Here is a 15,753-nt window from a genome sequence, read left to right as displayed (position 1 = left end):
TAATAATGGTAATGCAAGAAATTAAGAAAAAAACAAATTACGTTTAATATCCTGTCAGTATTGCTCTTCATATTGAATCAATACAAAAATGTACGTAAAAAATGAGAAAATATCCCGCTGGAGTGCCCGCCCCTGGGTTCGAACCTTGGCTACTGCGAAATTTACATATGGGCTGCAGCATCCGAGACCGAAGACCATTACACGGTGAGCTACATGGTGACGTCCTGTCAGCGTCCATGCTCACTTCGGTCTCTAGTCTGGACCACTTCGGTGGAGGCAGGATACTCGGTTTACAAAAAAAAAAAAGAGAAAATATAGAAGATACAAAGAAAACTATTGCAGTTTAAATGTGTACTGCACTCACAATAAAGAATAGCATAATTAGATTTCAACCACTCAAGTATTAATGCATTTATAGAAGCAATAAATTAAATAATTAATTAGAAGAAAACAAAACATTGAAATAAAATTATGACATATCCTCTTTATAGCTTGGTCAAATTTCTTAAGGGTGAAGTTTTTTCTGTGTGGTATTAGTGGCAAAGACGTTAACGATCATCTTAAAGAACAATACATGAAAGCTAACGCTTAGGCAGCGGCAATATCCGGAAAACTCAACTATAGTATAAAATGTACGTACGTTTCTCCGTACTCCACCACTAAATGTGATCACAAACGCTAATGAATAATATGTTTGAATTGTCGATAAGTGATTATGATGAAACCTAATTTTTCTTAGATATAAATATAACGACTGTGACTAGTCAAAATATATAAACCCCGTGGACGGCGAATTGTGTGGGATTAACACTTTCGGATGTGGAGTGAACACGTCGAGATACAATTATCTAAATTAATAATACATTTGTAACTAATTAATTAGGCTAGATATGCATTGATATATATCTTAAGAATCAGAAAGTCTATAACTAATAAAGGTAATTGGCCATATATTAATTCAAGAGTGGGATAGATTTTGCATGCTTTCTATTTGTGGACGTGCAATTGCATGCGATAGAATAAGAACGTTTCTAATAGTTTTGCGCTGTGACCAAATACCTCTTTGAGCGGTCCTCAAATATCTTTGATGGACCTCATATTTGCGAAGGGGTCCACATCAAATCTAGTATTCCACCCTCCAAACGCCAATCTAATCTTCGCATCATCACTCACATGTCTCCTCTCGTCATCATGTAACTCACATATACACATCTCTAACATCCAACATGAATATGATTAGATGGTTTATTAGAGTAGAGTTGATGGAACTTATAGATGTAACAAGAACGTTTGTGCAAACAACAATACTTTAACTAACTTAGCAAAAAAAATTCTTTTAACTTTTAAAGTCTAACTGATTTATAGAGAGTATATATTTTTGTTCCCTTTTTAATTTTTTTTCTAGAACGGCCTAATACAAAATTCCCCAACGTCCGAGCTCTCTAATAATTCTCTTCAGAAATGAGAAAATTATATATTTTGGTTGATGATATGATATGTCAGTTCCACTAACCTAATGAAGTTAATACCATCAAACTAGTTTGGTTCTGTGTGGGGTTTATAAACTCTATGAAAGTAGAATGTTAATCAAATGATCGGGCATAACTGAGAAAATGAGAGGTAGGAAGCAAGCATTGAATTAAGGGAACACGGCAATAGAAAGGTGGCATTTAGTGAATGATAAGAAGAGAAATGGAGTTCTTTTGAAGACATGGCAAGTAGCCAAGTAGTGTAATGACGAAGAGAAATATAAAAAAAAAGTTAAGAAGTAGAGAAATGAAATAAAATTCGCAGCATCATCATGAACATAATTATTGTTTCGTTCTTTGAAGAGGTGAGCTAGAAGAGAGCAATGAAGGTGAAATTAAAGTCGTATTTATAATCTGACGTAACGCTCATTACAATTCACAACTGTCTCAATTACTATTGCATTTATATTTTGGTTTTAATGATCTTTAAATCTTAACAATTTGAACAGCTGTTATATACAAACTGATGCACCTTCCTCTGATTTTATTTAAATGCTCTGAACTACTTTCCTCTTCGATTTTAACCAGTTTTCATTTTTTACTTGTTTGTACTTCGTCGGCAGATTTTTGTATAGATTCTACAAATACAATCATAGCATTTTACACGTTGCATGCTCAGAAACACCTAATCTAAAGTATCTAACTATGTTTAGCTAATTATAAATGAAAAAAAAAAAGATTACATCTTATCACTTTTCTTCCCTGATAATTGTTTTTGCCATTTGCAAACTCCCGTCCTAGGTTTGTCTGCTTTTTTTTGTCTTTAATCAAACATGCAATTGCTGAGGACAAAAATATTGTTATGGGTTCTTTTGAGTTAACATAAAAATTTTAAAAAAAACACACACATGAAAAACAAGGGAATTTTTGTGTATGAGGCCAAAGTTACCAAGGTGGGACTAAATAAGAAGTTCTCGTCTGATCTCTAACCATTCTTTCTTCACTCATCTGAACTGCTTTTTCAACAAGTACAAGGAATCTATATAGTTTTCTCTTCAGATTTTCCTGGGGATTAGGATCAAGCTACTACATATTTCACAAGGTCAATTTTAGATCTTCCTTTTCGTGATTGGTACGTAATCTTTATGCTACGCCAAGAATGTCTACTTTTCTTATAGTCAAACACAAAACGTCTAATTCTCTTATACATATGAGAGGCAGAGTACCCCAAAAAAGATTTGGAATATAAGTCATCGGTTCCGTTACGAGGGTTGCCATAACTTTGATGGATGAAACGATTTATAAGACTCAGGAGTAGAATATGGAGACAATGACACACATTTTCACGTACAGATAGATTCTTCTTCCATTAGATAACCCTCAAATGGTAGAAAAATGTTAAGGAAAGATAGGAAAAAGAAAAGATAGTGCTATTCACGCTCCACCCTTTTTTATTTGAAGTTTTGTGAGTATGAAAACCCTAGTTTCATCTCTTACGTACCTTCTTCTCCAAGTTTATAAAGTGGAGCGTGATTAGCACTACTCTCATAAACAACAGCTACATTCGCAAAGATAAAAAGGATAAATAACTAAATAAAAAAGACATGGGTTTTTGGTTTTACTGGTCTTTTCAGTTCCTCCGAGTCTTGCGACCAGAGGAAGAAGCGGCTGGAGCGTTGGCGTTTGAGGCGTTTTCATGGTTGAAATCAAGAAGAACGGTGCTTTTGCATTTAGGGCATTTAGGGTCGTCTTGTGAGAGCATAACGTACATGAGACAACGAGGACACCCGACAAGAACCATCGAGCTTGTCTCTGGACTTGTCGAGTACCTCACAGACTGATCGTCCTGGTTCATCTCCGAAGAGACACACGAGCTTTGCGGTGACGTAGGTGATGTTGTCGCAGAGCGGCTTGGAGATCGAACAACCCTCCTCCTGCTTGACGTAGGCGGCGAAAGATTCAGCTTCATCTCGGGCTTTGGACTTCTTCGACTCATCTTTCTGTGTTAAATTAGATAAAAAATATTTCAGACAAGAAGCGATTAAGTTAAAAGTGAGTTTGGTCGGAGAAAAAAAAATACCTTGAAACCTGCGGATTGAGAGGGAGTGTTTTCCGTGATCTCAAAGACTTTTCCAACTTCAATCACAAAGAGTCTCTCTTCTCACTGGTGGTTGGGTTGCTTCAGCTTAGGTCTTTATATACAAGAAAGAACACAGACATAAACTTAAAAGAGAAAGAGAGAGATAGATTGTTCATTAAGGCTTAATTTAATTATGAGTGAGAGAGAAAACCATAAAGTTTGAACTGAAGTATACACTATTAGATGGTTAATTAATTGCCTAAGGAGGGAAAGAACAAGAGAGGTGTTTAATGGCAAATTAAATACTCAACAGACTACCATTATTTATTTTATTTTATTTTCTTTATAGGAATTAATATATGTAACCAATAAATTAAATGGCAACCAACTTGAATTAGATGTCTATAATAAAAACTTGAAAATAAATAAACTCATAATTTCAAAAGTAAAAAATGTACAGTCAAAGAAATTTAATTGAAATTAAAGAAAAGCAAACAAACTTAAATGGCAACACACCAGAATTGGTACAGAGAACCTCAAATACAGGCAAATATATAAAGTGAAACCACCTTCCTGGCCTTAGCTTTATTAAAAGTCTTATGAGAAGGAGACAAAAGAATAAATATTTCAATTTCAAACCTACCCATTAATATTTTCAAAAAATATCAGATTTGCTATCCTATTGAGGATGAAATGAGAGTTGGGAGTAAGTATAAACCCCATGAAGGGTTTCAAGTGAGTCCAGTGTTTGGTAGTCAAATTTGGTAGTTGTTTATGAATAACCAGTTATGTAGGTGGACCTCAAGCTCTCAGTTATGTCTATTGTTAGATATCATATAATTTTGACTGATACCTATTCAACTACCATCTAAACCAATAATAGTTTGTAGAAATTCTAGATCTTATGAATGAATTTGTAAAGTGTGTTCCAATTATAAACTAGAAGGGATCAATACTTCTAATTTGACTATTAAAACAATATGTATGTTGGATTCGATTCTCAGGTGTATTTTGGTATCAGTGGTTCTTAAGGAGAAAGGATGTTTGATATTGCTAAGGTTTTGGTCTCTTGATCTAGGTAAGAACTCATCCTATACTATAGACATTTGAACTGAGATTTTCAGATTAGATGTGCTGTCTCAGACATTCTAGTATGTCTTCAGGTCCGATTTAGAGTTGGTCGTGGTGGTGATCTTCAAGAGTGTGTTGAACTGATGCGGAATCAAGGAGACGGTGGTTGCATTCTTCAATACCGATTCTTTCTCAAACAAAACTCGATGATGGTTCTAACAAAGAGATGCCTTATGAGGATTTCAGAAGCTAGAGCTCACACACTCCAACCATAATGCATCCACAATGTCTGAGTGTGTGTGTGCAGATTGATTATATATAGTTCAAAATAATAGATGATCTACCAACCTAAGTTCTCTAACGAAGCATTCACCAACTGTTAACATTAAAGCTTATAAGAACATTCAACGTTCAGCAAAACAAACACATACGAAAAGATACTTAAAGGATCGATTCTTCTAGAACCTCCTTCCACGGCCAAAGCCTGCGATAGGAGCAGCCGAGACCGGCTCCACCTTGACGACACCTGGCATGTCTCCCATCCCCAAGGAGGCAAGCATGTCCAGCGTCTCCTTATCGACCTCGATGCGATCGGTTTTAATGGCGGACTCGTCGGGAACAAAGTCCATGCGGCGCTCGCGCTCCTCCTCCTGGAGCTTGAGGGAGATCCCGCGGACGGGTCCCTTCTGGATCCTCTTCATCAGATGAGTGGAGAATCCGGCGATCTTGTTGCGGAGGCGCTTCGAAGGAATGATCGCGACTTCCTCGAGGATCTTCTTGTTCGTGTGGAAATCGAGCGTCATGCGAGAGTAGTACTTCTCGATCACCTGGCGAGAGGACTTCTTCACCGTCTTCGTGCGGACGCGTCCCATCTTTTCGCCTCTCTGCTTGCGGTTCTGATGACGGCGGAGAGTAGGGTTAAGGTTTTATTCTGATGGATCAGATGGTGAAGTAAGGGTGAAATAGTAAATTGATAGTTTGCATGAAGCCCACTCTTCAAGGGAAGGGCCTGTTAAGTGTACTCTGCGAATGGCCCATTAAGTTTGTTAATGGCATATATGGGCCGGTTCACTCGACTGGTTTAACTCAATGGAGGGGACAGAGCTGGCTAATCGAGATATCCAATGTTTGGGGGGTGTATTATTAGTACTCGGCTAAAGTTGCTAACCCTTGTGAAAAATCGATATTAAATGTTACACAATCGTTCCATTATCTAAGCCTTAGATATAATTTTCAATATATTAAAAAAAAATATAATGTCTAATTTATTCATTAATGTTTGTTTTCACTATTTAATATTACTACTACTCTTTCTGTTCCTAAAAGATCTATATTCTAAAGAAAAATTTTGTTTCAAAAATGTATATATTTTATATTTTCAATGTAATTTTTGTCAACTAATAATGAGACATTGTGAAGTTCAAGAACATTAATTGCATTTTTAAAAAATTTATTAGTTAAAAAATATAGGAAATATAAAATTACAAAAATATATGTATTTATAGCTAAGTTTTATTAATATGTTTTATCAAAAAATGTGAAAATTCTAAAACATAGTAGATTTTTTAGGAACGGGTGGAGAATTTATTAGCTGTGCTCTATGATCCTGTCTCCAAATATTGGAATTTGATGCCTTCTAAATTCACAACTTGAAATTAATATCCATGGGCTAACTGTTTAAGTCTAGGAAATCGGCTGTAAACTTTAGTGTGGAACAATGTAGATGAATGTTTATTTTTAGATAGAAAAAGTGGGAAAATGTGTGGTCCGCTCACTCTTCCAGGCCAGTTTTGCTTGAGAATTAAAAAAGAAAATGCAGCAAGCTTTGGTCCCCTTCTTTGAGATCAGTACATTATTATATAAAGATATGTATATATGTTATTAATTACTTTAAACATCCACTGTACATTTAGTAAAAACAATCATCCACCCTACATATATAGCAGAACCTCTATAAATTAATAATATCGAAACTTTAAAATTTATTAATTTATAGATATATTAATTTACAAAAAAAATTTGTATTTAGATTTTTAAATTTAAGATATATTTATTTTAAAATAAAATAAATATTTTATTTTAATGTATAAACATTAATTATTTTCTTTTAAAATTTGACATTTATATTAATTTTCTTATATTATTTAGTGTATATAATATATATTGCATAAAATTTAACTTATTCTATTAAGTATATTTATGTTCCAGCACATCTACTACACCCAAAAAATTATTGTATATGTTATAATTTTGTACAAGTCTATAACTATACCCAAAACTCACACTTGTGAACGTCTCTCTTTTTTTAACATCCAGTTATGAACGTCATCAAGCCGAGCATCTCTAATTGAACATTAGTTTTCCATTTATAATTTATATTAAAATAAAATAACTCTATTATAGAATAATACTATTTAAAGTAAACGTTATTATATAATAGAATTACTTTATGTTAAAATATGATATTATACAAAATATAGGTTATTAATGACTTTACCTCGATTCCTGTCAACGTATACCTATAACATATTTGTATAATGTAAGATACACACTATTGGTTTCAACTTGAACGAGGTCAATTAGCTAGTGGATCCGTTATTAGTACGAAGTATTATACTACTGCAACTAAAAGGGAACAATTTTGTGGACAGACTTATAAAGAGAGTGTGCTATTTTACTAGGGAAGTGAGAAAATGTCACAAATATGTATAATAAGAATAGAAAATAGCAACTTACTCGAAGCTCAGTGAAGCTTCTTGCACCACTTTCCAAAAATAACAAATGAAGATTGTCGTTTATGGACAATTAAATAAAGATATTTGTAGGTTATAGACACCCTCCACGATATTCATCGCAGATTTCTTCATGTCTTTTTCTCCTCGTTGAGAGACAATTTGCTCATATAGTTTTTTTTTTTTTTTTGGTAAAATGTTAAAATATTATTACCAATTTTCAATTTTTGACAGACGATACAATAGATGACTAGTAGCGGAAATAAAAACAACAACACAAACAAACTAAAGACAGCAAATAAAGGCTCGGACTGATTAACAACGCAGCACAACCGGTTAAAACAAAGTAATAGCGAGACGAGGTAAGACCTAACAACCCTGAAACTAGATGAGAAGACCGGCCGGTTGCCACGAGCACTGAGAGAAGGGCGCCCTCAAACCCTGAATGCAACAGTTACCTACAGCTTCTAGCCGATAACCCAGAGCGAAGCAGAGCGCAGAATCCAACCACGGACACAGAGCAAGCAAGATAAAAGAGACCACCGGCGGTACGAGGAAAAGCCGAAAACCAACAGTGCCGTCGTTCCGAGGTTTACGCCGGAGATTACCGCCTCCATTGCATTTCTCGGGGACAGTATACACTCATTTAACCACAACCCGAAGAGAATATGGGTCGGTAGACGGACAGCTCCTCCGGAGGCAACTAAACCGAAGCCACGCTCGAGCCCCCGCTGACTTACTATCACACCAGCAAAAACACAGTCGAGCCAGAAGTTGTTGCCAAGCCACGAACACGAACCTGCTGAGATTATTTGAGAAAAGCTAGCAACGGAGAAGGCCACAAACGTCATCACCACTGAGTTCTGAGCGATGAAGAAGCACACGGGAGCTAAACCACGAAGCACACCATGTGAAACCACACACTACGCGACGCCACAGGGAAACCGGACGGACGTCTCCATCCTCGACGAAACCCACGCGCAGCCACCACCTGAGAACACGACGGTGGCTCACAGATTCAGAAGAGAGATCTGGAGTTACCAAGAACCAGTGCCTCAACACCACTCGAGTTTCCAAGTTCCGGCAAACCCTAGACCCCCAACTCCACACGCAGCTGAAGCCACCACCAGGAGCCACCCCGGAGGTAAATCGAGCCAACGAGGAGCTAAACGACACAACACGCGCCACCAACTCGGCGGGACAAGACTGGATCTGGGAAAAAAAATTGGCGAGCTCCGATTCAGACGAGGGAATCACAAAGGTGGAAGAAACCGTCCTCTAGAGACTTCCGCCGTTGTTAACCCTAGATCTATGGTCGGAGCGACCAGATCTGAGACACAGTCAAGCACCACCCTCAAAGCCGCAGAACAACGAAGGAGACAGACGAGAGAGAGATAGAGATGGACGTAGACGGGAGAGAGATGGAGGCCGGCCACCGCACGAGGCGGCGGCCGCCGGACTAAGCTGACGGAGAGGAGCTCGGGAGTAGAGAGAAGGTGGAGAGTTTGTTTTGAGAGAGAGAGTGCCCGATATGTGTTGCTCATATAGTTGCTGTCATTGATGAATGGTTTCTAGGAAAAACAATTTGCTCATATAACAACATTTGCGAGTACTTAGTAAAAAAAAACAAAACATTTGCGAGTATTACACCTATATTATTAGGGAAGATGTAAACAACGCCCATTATTATTTGTTTTCGCATATTTATATAGGTTAACTGCAAGAGCACAAAATTATCCAAAAATGAAACATGTGAAATTTATAGCGTTTTGTAGCTCAATAATCTCCGGGGAATAAAAGGAACATAAGATAAGGAGAGAAGAATTGAAGATGAATGCATGGACTGGTGTGTGGGAAAGGCAAAGCACATGCTCAACCAAGTTACTCTTTACTTTATGTGTGAAAATATCCAGACGCCATCTCAGCCGTTGGACCTCTTTCTTCCTTCATCTTGCTTCCGTCATCCTCTTTGGTCCCACGCCATATTATTATTATTACAGTTTTTAAGTTACTAATTCTTTGTTGACCAAAAAAAATGTTTCTAATTCTTTCTTAGTTCTTTGTGGATTTGCGACTACTCTCCTCTCATTTTTAACCCATTGATCATAACTTATAAAATGCTCAACAGGTATATATTTAAATCTACTATATACTGTATTTTTTTTATATCAACTACATTAGTCTCCCAAAAGAAAAAGTTCTCCAACCTTTCAATAAGAATTTAGATTGGGTTTGTTATCTTCCAAAACTATGTCATGCAGAATATATTTTATTTAATCAAATTGATAAATGCAATAATTTTATTTAATTTATTATATTAGCCTTTGCAGGGGTTAGGTAGATGGATGGAGTAAATATATGTAAAAACATAAAATAAAAATTATGAATACTAGTTATTTAAAATGTTGTTTTTTCTTCTCGACTGAGCTGAAGATCGAAAATGCTCGTCCTAATACAGTAGTTTTTATAATATTTTTGGCAGCTATACTGCCAGACTTTTACTCCTATGTACCTCTTAGACCTCCCAATCGTTTCTCATTTTTTATTTGCCTTAAATAGATTCGATAAACAAATATAGTACACGTACGCAACGTTTAAAAAACAAACAAAAATTTGTATCGAACTTGTTATATACTAGTGCATAACTGCATATACTAGTGCAATTGTTAAGAAAAACTAGTGCATTGCTAATGCCAATGCCAACTTCAATTGTTCGCCAACGCCGAAAATAAATAGAAATTACGTGAAATCTAACACAGATTGCGAATGCTAACGTTAGTGCATTGAACAACACTACCAAAACATATGTATATATCACAATTGACTGTGAATTTACGTCTAGCTTTTACTAATAAAATGCGTATAAGAGTATGATGTCTATGAATTGCGTCAAATATCAAGGACCATATCTTTGTTCTCTTATTTTGGGAACATTTTGAGAAACACGCAAAGAACATAATGGTTTCCCCAAGATGTTATAGATAAAGTGACATTATGACATTTTCATTTTTTTTTCTTCCAGTAATTGCATTTTGTTTTCAAATATTCGCTATTCAGATACTTCTCTACCTCTATATGGGATGATTCTTTGGGGTTTCGTGTAGCTTAACCTTTTCTTTTTATAAAAACAACCTTTTAGTTCTTCTTTCTTGTATATATCACCCTCTTCCTAATCACCTACCTGGTCCTCACCTGAGGATTTCTTTTCATATCCCTGAAAGTTATGGCAGATTAATATATATTGTAAATAAAATGTTCAACCTTTCCTATAAAAAGATCTAAATAAAATTGAAGTGATCATCATGGAATCCAATGTGTTCAGGAAAAATACCACTATCAACTATCATGATATAAATCTATAATGATAGATAGAGAGAGACAAATAGAATAAATAAAAATACTGTAAGTAGTAGAAAAAAAGTAATAATGATGGAAAAAGATAAAACATCACGCAAAACCTTAAAAGAAAGTCGTCTGGTTGTCGTGTGCTGCTCTCTCCTCAAATAGTTTTGCCAAAGTTTTCACGTCAATTTTTTTTTACCCCCACTCTCCTTCGTATCATACTATATTAGTACAACGAGTACCCACCTCTTTTTCACCTAACCTTCTCTACGCTCTCCCCCATTGATAAAAATGTCAGTCAACCATTACTCCACGGACCACCACCAGGTCCACCACCACCACACTCTCTTCTTGCAGAACCTCCACACCACCGACACATCGGAGCCAACCACAACCGCCGCCACATCACTCCGCGAAGACCAGAAAGAGTATCTCTTCGAGAAATCTCTCACACCAAGCGACGTTGGCAAACTCAACCGTCTCGTTATACCAAAACAGCACGCGGAGAAGTACTTCCCTCTCAACACCATCATCTCCAATAATGCTGAGGAGAAAGGGATGCTTCTAAGCTTCGAAGACGAGTCAGGCAAGTGCTGGAGGTTCAGATACTCTTACTGGAACAGCAGTCAAAGCTACGTGTTGACTAAAGGATGGAGCAGATACGTCAAAGACAAACAGCTCGACCCAGCCGATGTTGTTTTCTTCCAACGTCAACGTTCTGATTCCCGGAGACTCTTTATTGGCTGGCGTAGACGCGGTCAAGGCTCCTCCTCCGCCGCGAATACGACGTCGTATTCTAGTTCCATGACTGCTCCACCGTATAGTAATTACTCTAATCGTCCTGCTCACTCAGAGTATTCCCACTATGGTATGTTATAAGTATTATTCTCATTATTACCGTATTAACTTTAATTTATTTAATGGTGTTCAGTATCATCAACTAATCTTATGTTGTCGGGAGGATTACAACAGTAAACACCTAATTCATTTATATGTTTATAAATTTTTTTATAATTGTGTATGATAATTATTTTTATTTTGTACACGATATACTGCCTATTACGTGCGTATTAACAACCTGAGTTTCTATAATACAGCAATGATTTTATTTTATTTTGCTTTCTAATTTTTAAAAAGACCCGACAGCTTCTATTACTTATTATCTCCAAGTTTTTTATGTAAGAGCGCGTGAAGAAGACCGTCCAATCTCATGGGAGAAACGTGATTTTTGTTTAGTTATGTTCTTGTCTTTGTTTCTTTCCAAAGAAGTGTAGTTTCAAAAAAATAAATAAAATAAATTAAAGAAGTGCACGTGTCGAGATTACAGGCGCCGCCGTAGCAACAGCGACGGAGACGCACTTCATACCATCGTCTTCCGCCGTCGGGAGCTCGAGGACGGTGAGGCTTTTTGGTGTGAATTTGGAGTGTCAAATGGATGAAGACGAAGGAGATGATTCGGTTGCCACGGCAGCCGCCGCTGAGTGTCCTCGTCAGGACAGCTACTACGACCAAAACATGTACAATTATTACACTCCTCACTCCTCAGCCTCATAACATGGTAATTTTAATATATATATATATATATCTGTTTCAAGTTGGGTACATTACATCATCATTGATACTATAGTTTAAAGATACGTGATTATAAATACACATGGGCGACGCTGTTTCTCGAGATGAGACATATAATTAAATAAACGAGATTGATTAGGAGATTTTTTTGGTGTGTTAATTAATAATACAATGAAGAGGATTCAGGAATCTGTTAAGAGACTTTTTGAGCAGTCGCACATGGCCACTTTGTTAGAGCCCACTTTCATTAGTTTTAGATACGATAATAAATTAATCACAGTTTTTTTAACAATGGTTAGGAAATGTTAAACTGTTAGAAAAGAAAATGAACATGATTTGGAAATGTGTACAACAAAATTGATGTTTTGTATTCAAGAGTGGATACTATTATATGCATGTTAGACAATATCTTTGTAATAAAACAATGAGTGATAATTTTGGAATAATTTTTGATCAAAAAAAAAAAATTTGGAATAATTTATATAAACAGAATATAGGTTTCACGGGAGATACGATGAAGCAGGTTGGAGATAGACGAGGATGAGAGGTCCAAAGACGTGACAAGAAATGACCAAGACTTTCGGCATTCTCTATAGCCACAGATGCCAATTTTCTGGAAAATTTGTATGCATTTTTAATAAAAATATCTCATTGGCTTCCGTATATGTAAATAATTAGGAAAAATAAATTAGAAAGGAGAAAACAGATCGCTGAATTTTAGGAAAACTCTTTTCTTTGTCCTTGTACTTCCAAAGTCAGAAGGAAAAAGAAATGAATACATCTCACGATGATTGATGACGATGATCAGATGATGTATTCACACACATGCATCATGGTGTATACTTGTACTTGTCTGATGATGATTTTTTTTCTTCTGGTGAAAGATGGAATTGGAAACTGATGAGATTAATATAGAAAAAGTGGGCCAACCAAATGATAATTTATTTTTATTGGAGTTGCTTTTTTTTTTTTGATCAAATAGTTTCTCTTGCAAGTGAACCAAACATGTAAGGCATGGTTCAATACTTCAATTCAATATTTTAACTAAATATCAAATCAATCAAGTCAAATGATTATAATATATTTTGTCATTTAATTGGAAGTAGTGCATGAATAAGTCATGTATATTATGTATGACTATTCATACAATTATGCATTTTATCTCAGGGAGGAAGTCTATACAATTGAGATAGTCCTACAAGAACCTGTTCTTTTTTCATGTACTAATTAGTGCTCTTCAATCTTTTTTTTTTTTTTCCGACAAAGTTTATTTAATAAAGGCCCAAAGCCCATCACAATTACAAGGCCCACATCAAATACGGCCCACTAACAAACCACTAACAAACCGCAAGCCCAAGAACGGCCCTAGGCCCAAGAGAGCAAAATGATGTCGGCCGCGTTCCATCGCGAACCGCCGCATCACTTCTGCCTCGACTATCACCGGAGAACCACCCACCGGTACACCGAAACCACCCCGGAGCACTTCGACTCCACACCATCTTCACCGCGACCGCCTATCCTCCCAATTAAACCTAATCTCGGAGAGAATCAATCGTGGCCGAGATCTCATCCGCCACAGTTCAATACAGGGCCAAAAAGTAGGGGGCTTCGCTCAAACAAACGATCTTCCACCAGAGAGCATCCATCGTCCTCCGACGAGGACTCAGCCAACAAAACCAGAGCCAACAACACATAACTAGTGACAAACACAGAAAATAAAAACTAGACCCTAGAAAGGAACTAAGGGACCGTTAGCCGGCAACAATGGAACTGTCGGAGCCTCCACGTTCCGGGAGCTTAAGCGGCGCTGCAGAGCTGACGAAGCCTCCACAACCCGGGAACTTGAGCGGCGATGCAAGAGCTATGGGAGCCTCTACATCCCGTGACCAAAACGACGCTGAAACGAAGATCTACCGGACGTACCTCCTCGCCGCGAATCCAGAAGAAGAAAAGTCGCCGCGAGCCGATCTCTTCCCGGAACGAAACCCTACCCCAGATCCGCGCGCATGTCGGAGATACCTGACAGATCGGAACAACCAGACGATGACTTGAACGGAATGATAGGGTAAAGAGCCAACGGCGCCGGTACGCGCTCGGACGCGCCACCGGACGCCGTGGCTACCTTACACGCTTTCTCTTTCTCTTTCTCTCTCTCTCCTTGGAGTTAGTAGTGCTCTTCAATCTTTACCTCTCATTATATATATATATATAAATATCGGTGATTGGATCGGCTATCCACTTCCATGTGCTTCCAAAAAGAGATTCTGGTATGATCCAATGATAAATTTATCTAGCACATACAAAATTAAATGTATATGTACAAAATTATTAATTTATGATTTTAACGAGATTATATATTTACATAATATTTTTAAAATATTATTTTATTATATTATCAATTTTTATCATATTTGAGCCATACTAATTCGGAAACAAAAAAATTATTAATTTATAGAATTTTTAGTGTACATTATTTCTACATCACTTTCGATCTCAAGAAACCATAAACACATGGGGTTTATAGCCTTGAACATATGGTATTGCTGCAATAACTATCTGCATATAACACCAATGGAGTAAAGCTAAGTCTTGATTAGACAGAAAGGTTCCATAACAGAGATGGAAACAATACAACCTTATCATTAGGGCCGGTCCTGGACCATGCTAAGTGAAACATTCAAAATATGCTCATTTTTTTTGAAAAAAATTACATACAAATAGATTTTATAAAAAAATTTAAACTCCAAATAGAGAAAAAGACTAGGATAGCACCAAACCAAGTTTATGTTCCCAAAGTAGCACTCAAGGTTCAAAGTCACAAAAATAGGTTTCATTAAAGAGGTAAATATACACTTATACCCCTTGGGTTAATTAATCCAAACCTTAGGGTTTAGAGTTAAGGGGGTGGGGTTTTGGAATTAGGGTTTAAAATTTTATAAAAAAAAAATATTAAAATAAAAAATAAAAATTAAAAAAACAGTTTTAAAAAGTATTTTTAAATTATAAAAAGAAAATTTGAAAAAAAAAAATTAAAAAAAAAAAAATTCGAAAAAAAATTATAAAAATTTCGAATCTAAAAACATATAATCTGAAACTATAAAAAAAAAAAAATTTTCATTTTTTTAATTTTTATTTTATTTATTTTTATTTATTTTTGTTTGTTTATTTAATTTTAAACCAAGGGTATTAAGGATATTTTACCCTTTAATGAATGTCATTTTTGTGACTTTCTCCTTCTAGTGCTATTTTTGAGACATAAACTTCAAAAGGTGCTATTATTGACAATTGCCCCTCCAAATATGTAAAAAACATTTTTTAGATAGACACAACAATCACATGCCATCCTCTCCAAATCTCAGGGCCGACCCTGCTTATCATGACCACTCACTAACTACAAATGCTAGGGGTTGTATGCGCACATGCTCCAACTTTGAGTGCAGTAGTAACAAACAAGTTCTAATCTTTAAGGCAGACACATTTTTTTGAC

General features: G+C 36.2%; 3 protein-coding genes across 5 annotated transcripts; 1 reads left to right on the top strand and 2 right to left on the bottom strand.

The window, feature by feature from the left end:
• Positions 1 to 2,750: 2,750 nt before the first annotated feature.
• Positions 2,751 to 3,469, bottom strand: BNAA02G29440D (protein GL2-INTERACTING REPRESSOR 1). The gene has a single exon (XM_013884591.3). The coding sequence runs from the start codon at positions 3,463 to 3,465 to the stop codon at positions 3,100 to 3,102; it is 366 nt and encodes a 121-aa protein (XP_013740045.2). The 5' UTR covers positions 3,466 to 3,469; the 3' UTR covers positions 2,751 to 3,099.
• Positions 3,470 to 4,988: 1,519 nt separating this feature from the next.
• Positions 4,989 to 5,582, bottom strand: LOC106427647 (40S ribosomal protein S17-4). Its single transcript, XM_013868370.3, has one exon. The coding sequence runs from the start codon at positions 5,490 to 5,492 to the stop codon at positions 5,079 to 5,081; it is 414 nt and encodes a 137-aa protein (XP_013723824.2). The 5' UTR covers positions 5,493 to 5,582; the 3' UTR covers positions 4,989 to 5,078.
• A 4,963-nt stretch (positions 5,583 to 10,545) lies between these two features.
• On the top strand, positions 10,546 to 13,086 carry LOC106427656 (B3 domain-containing protein At5g06250). Of its 3 annotated transcripts, none has more exons than XM_048768643.1 (3): positions 10,546 to 11,562; positions 12,022 to 12,252; positions 12,790 to 13,086. In XM_048768643.1, exons 1-2 carry the CDS (start codon positions 10,986 to 10,988, stop codon positions 12,246 to 12,248), a joined length of 804 nt encoding a protein of 267 aa, XP_048624600.1. In that variant the 5' UTR covers positions 10,546 to 10,985; the 3' UTR covers positions 12,249 to 12,252; positions 12,790 to 13,086. The 3 variants fall into 3 exon arrangements, with proteins under 3 accessions (XP_048624600.1, XP_013723834.1, XP_013723840.1); XM_013868380.3 differs by having other exon boundaries at positions 10,547 to 11,562; positions 12,757 to 13,086; XM_013868386.3 differs by having other exon boundaries at positions 10,548 to 11,562; positions 12,764 to 13,086.
• Positions 13,087 to 15,753: the final 2,667 nt, after the last annotated feature.

Source organism: Brassica napus, chromosome A3 (genome assembly GCF_020379485.1).
Source record: "Brassica napus cultivar Da-Ae chromosome A3, Da-Ae, whole genome shotgun sequence".
Taxonomy (NCBI): domain Eukaryota; kingdom Viridiplantae; phylum Streptophyta; class Magnoliopsida; order Brassicales; family Brassicaceae; genus Brassica; species Brassica napus.
Note: the sequence above shows the minus strand (reverse complement) of the source record. Positions and strands in the feature narration are given on the sequence as shown.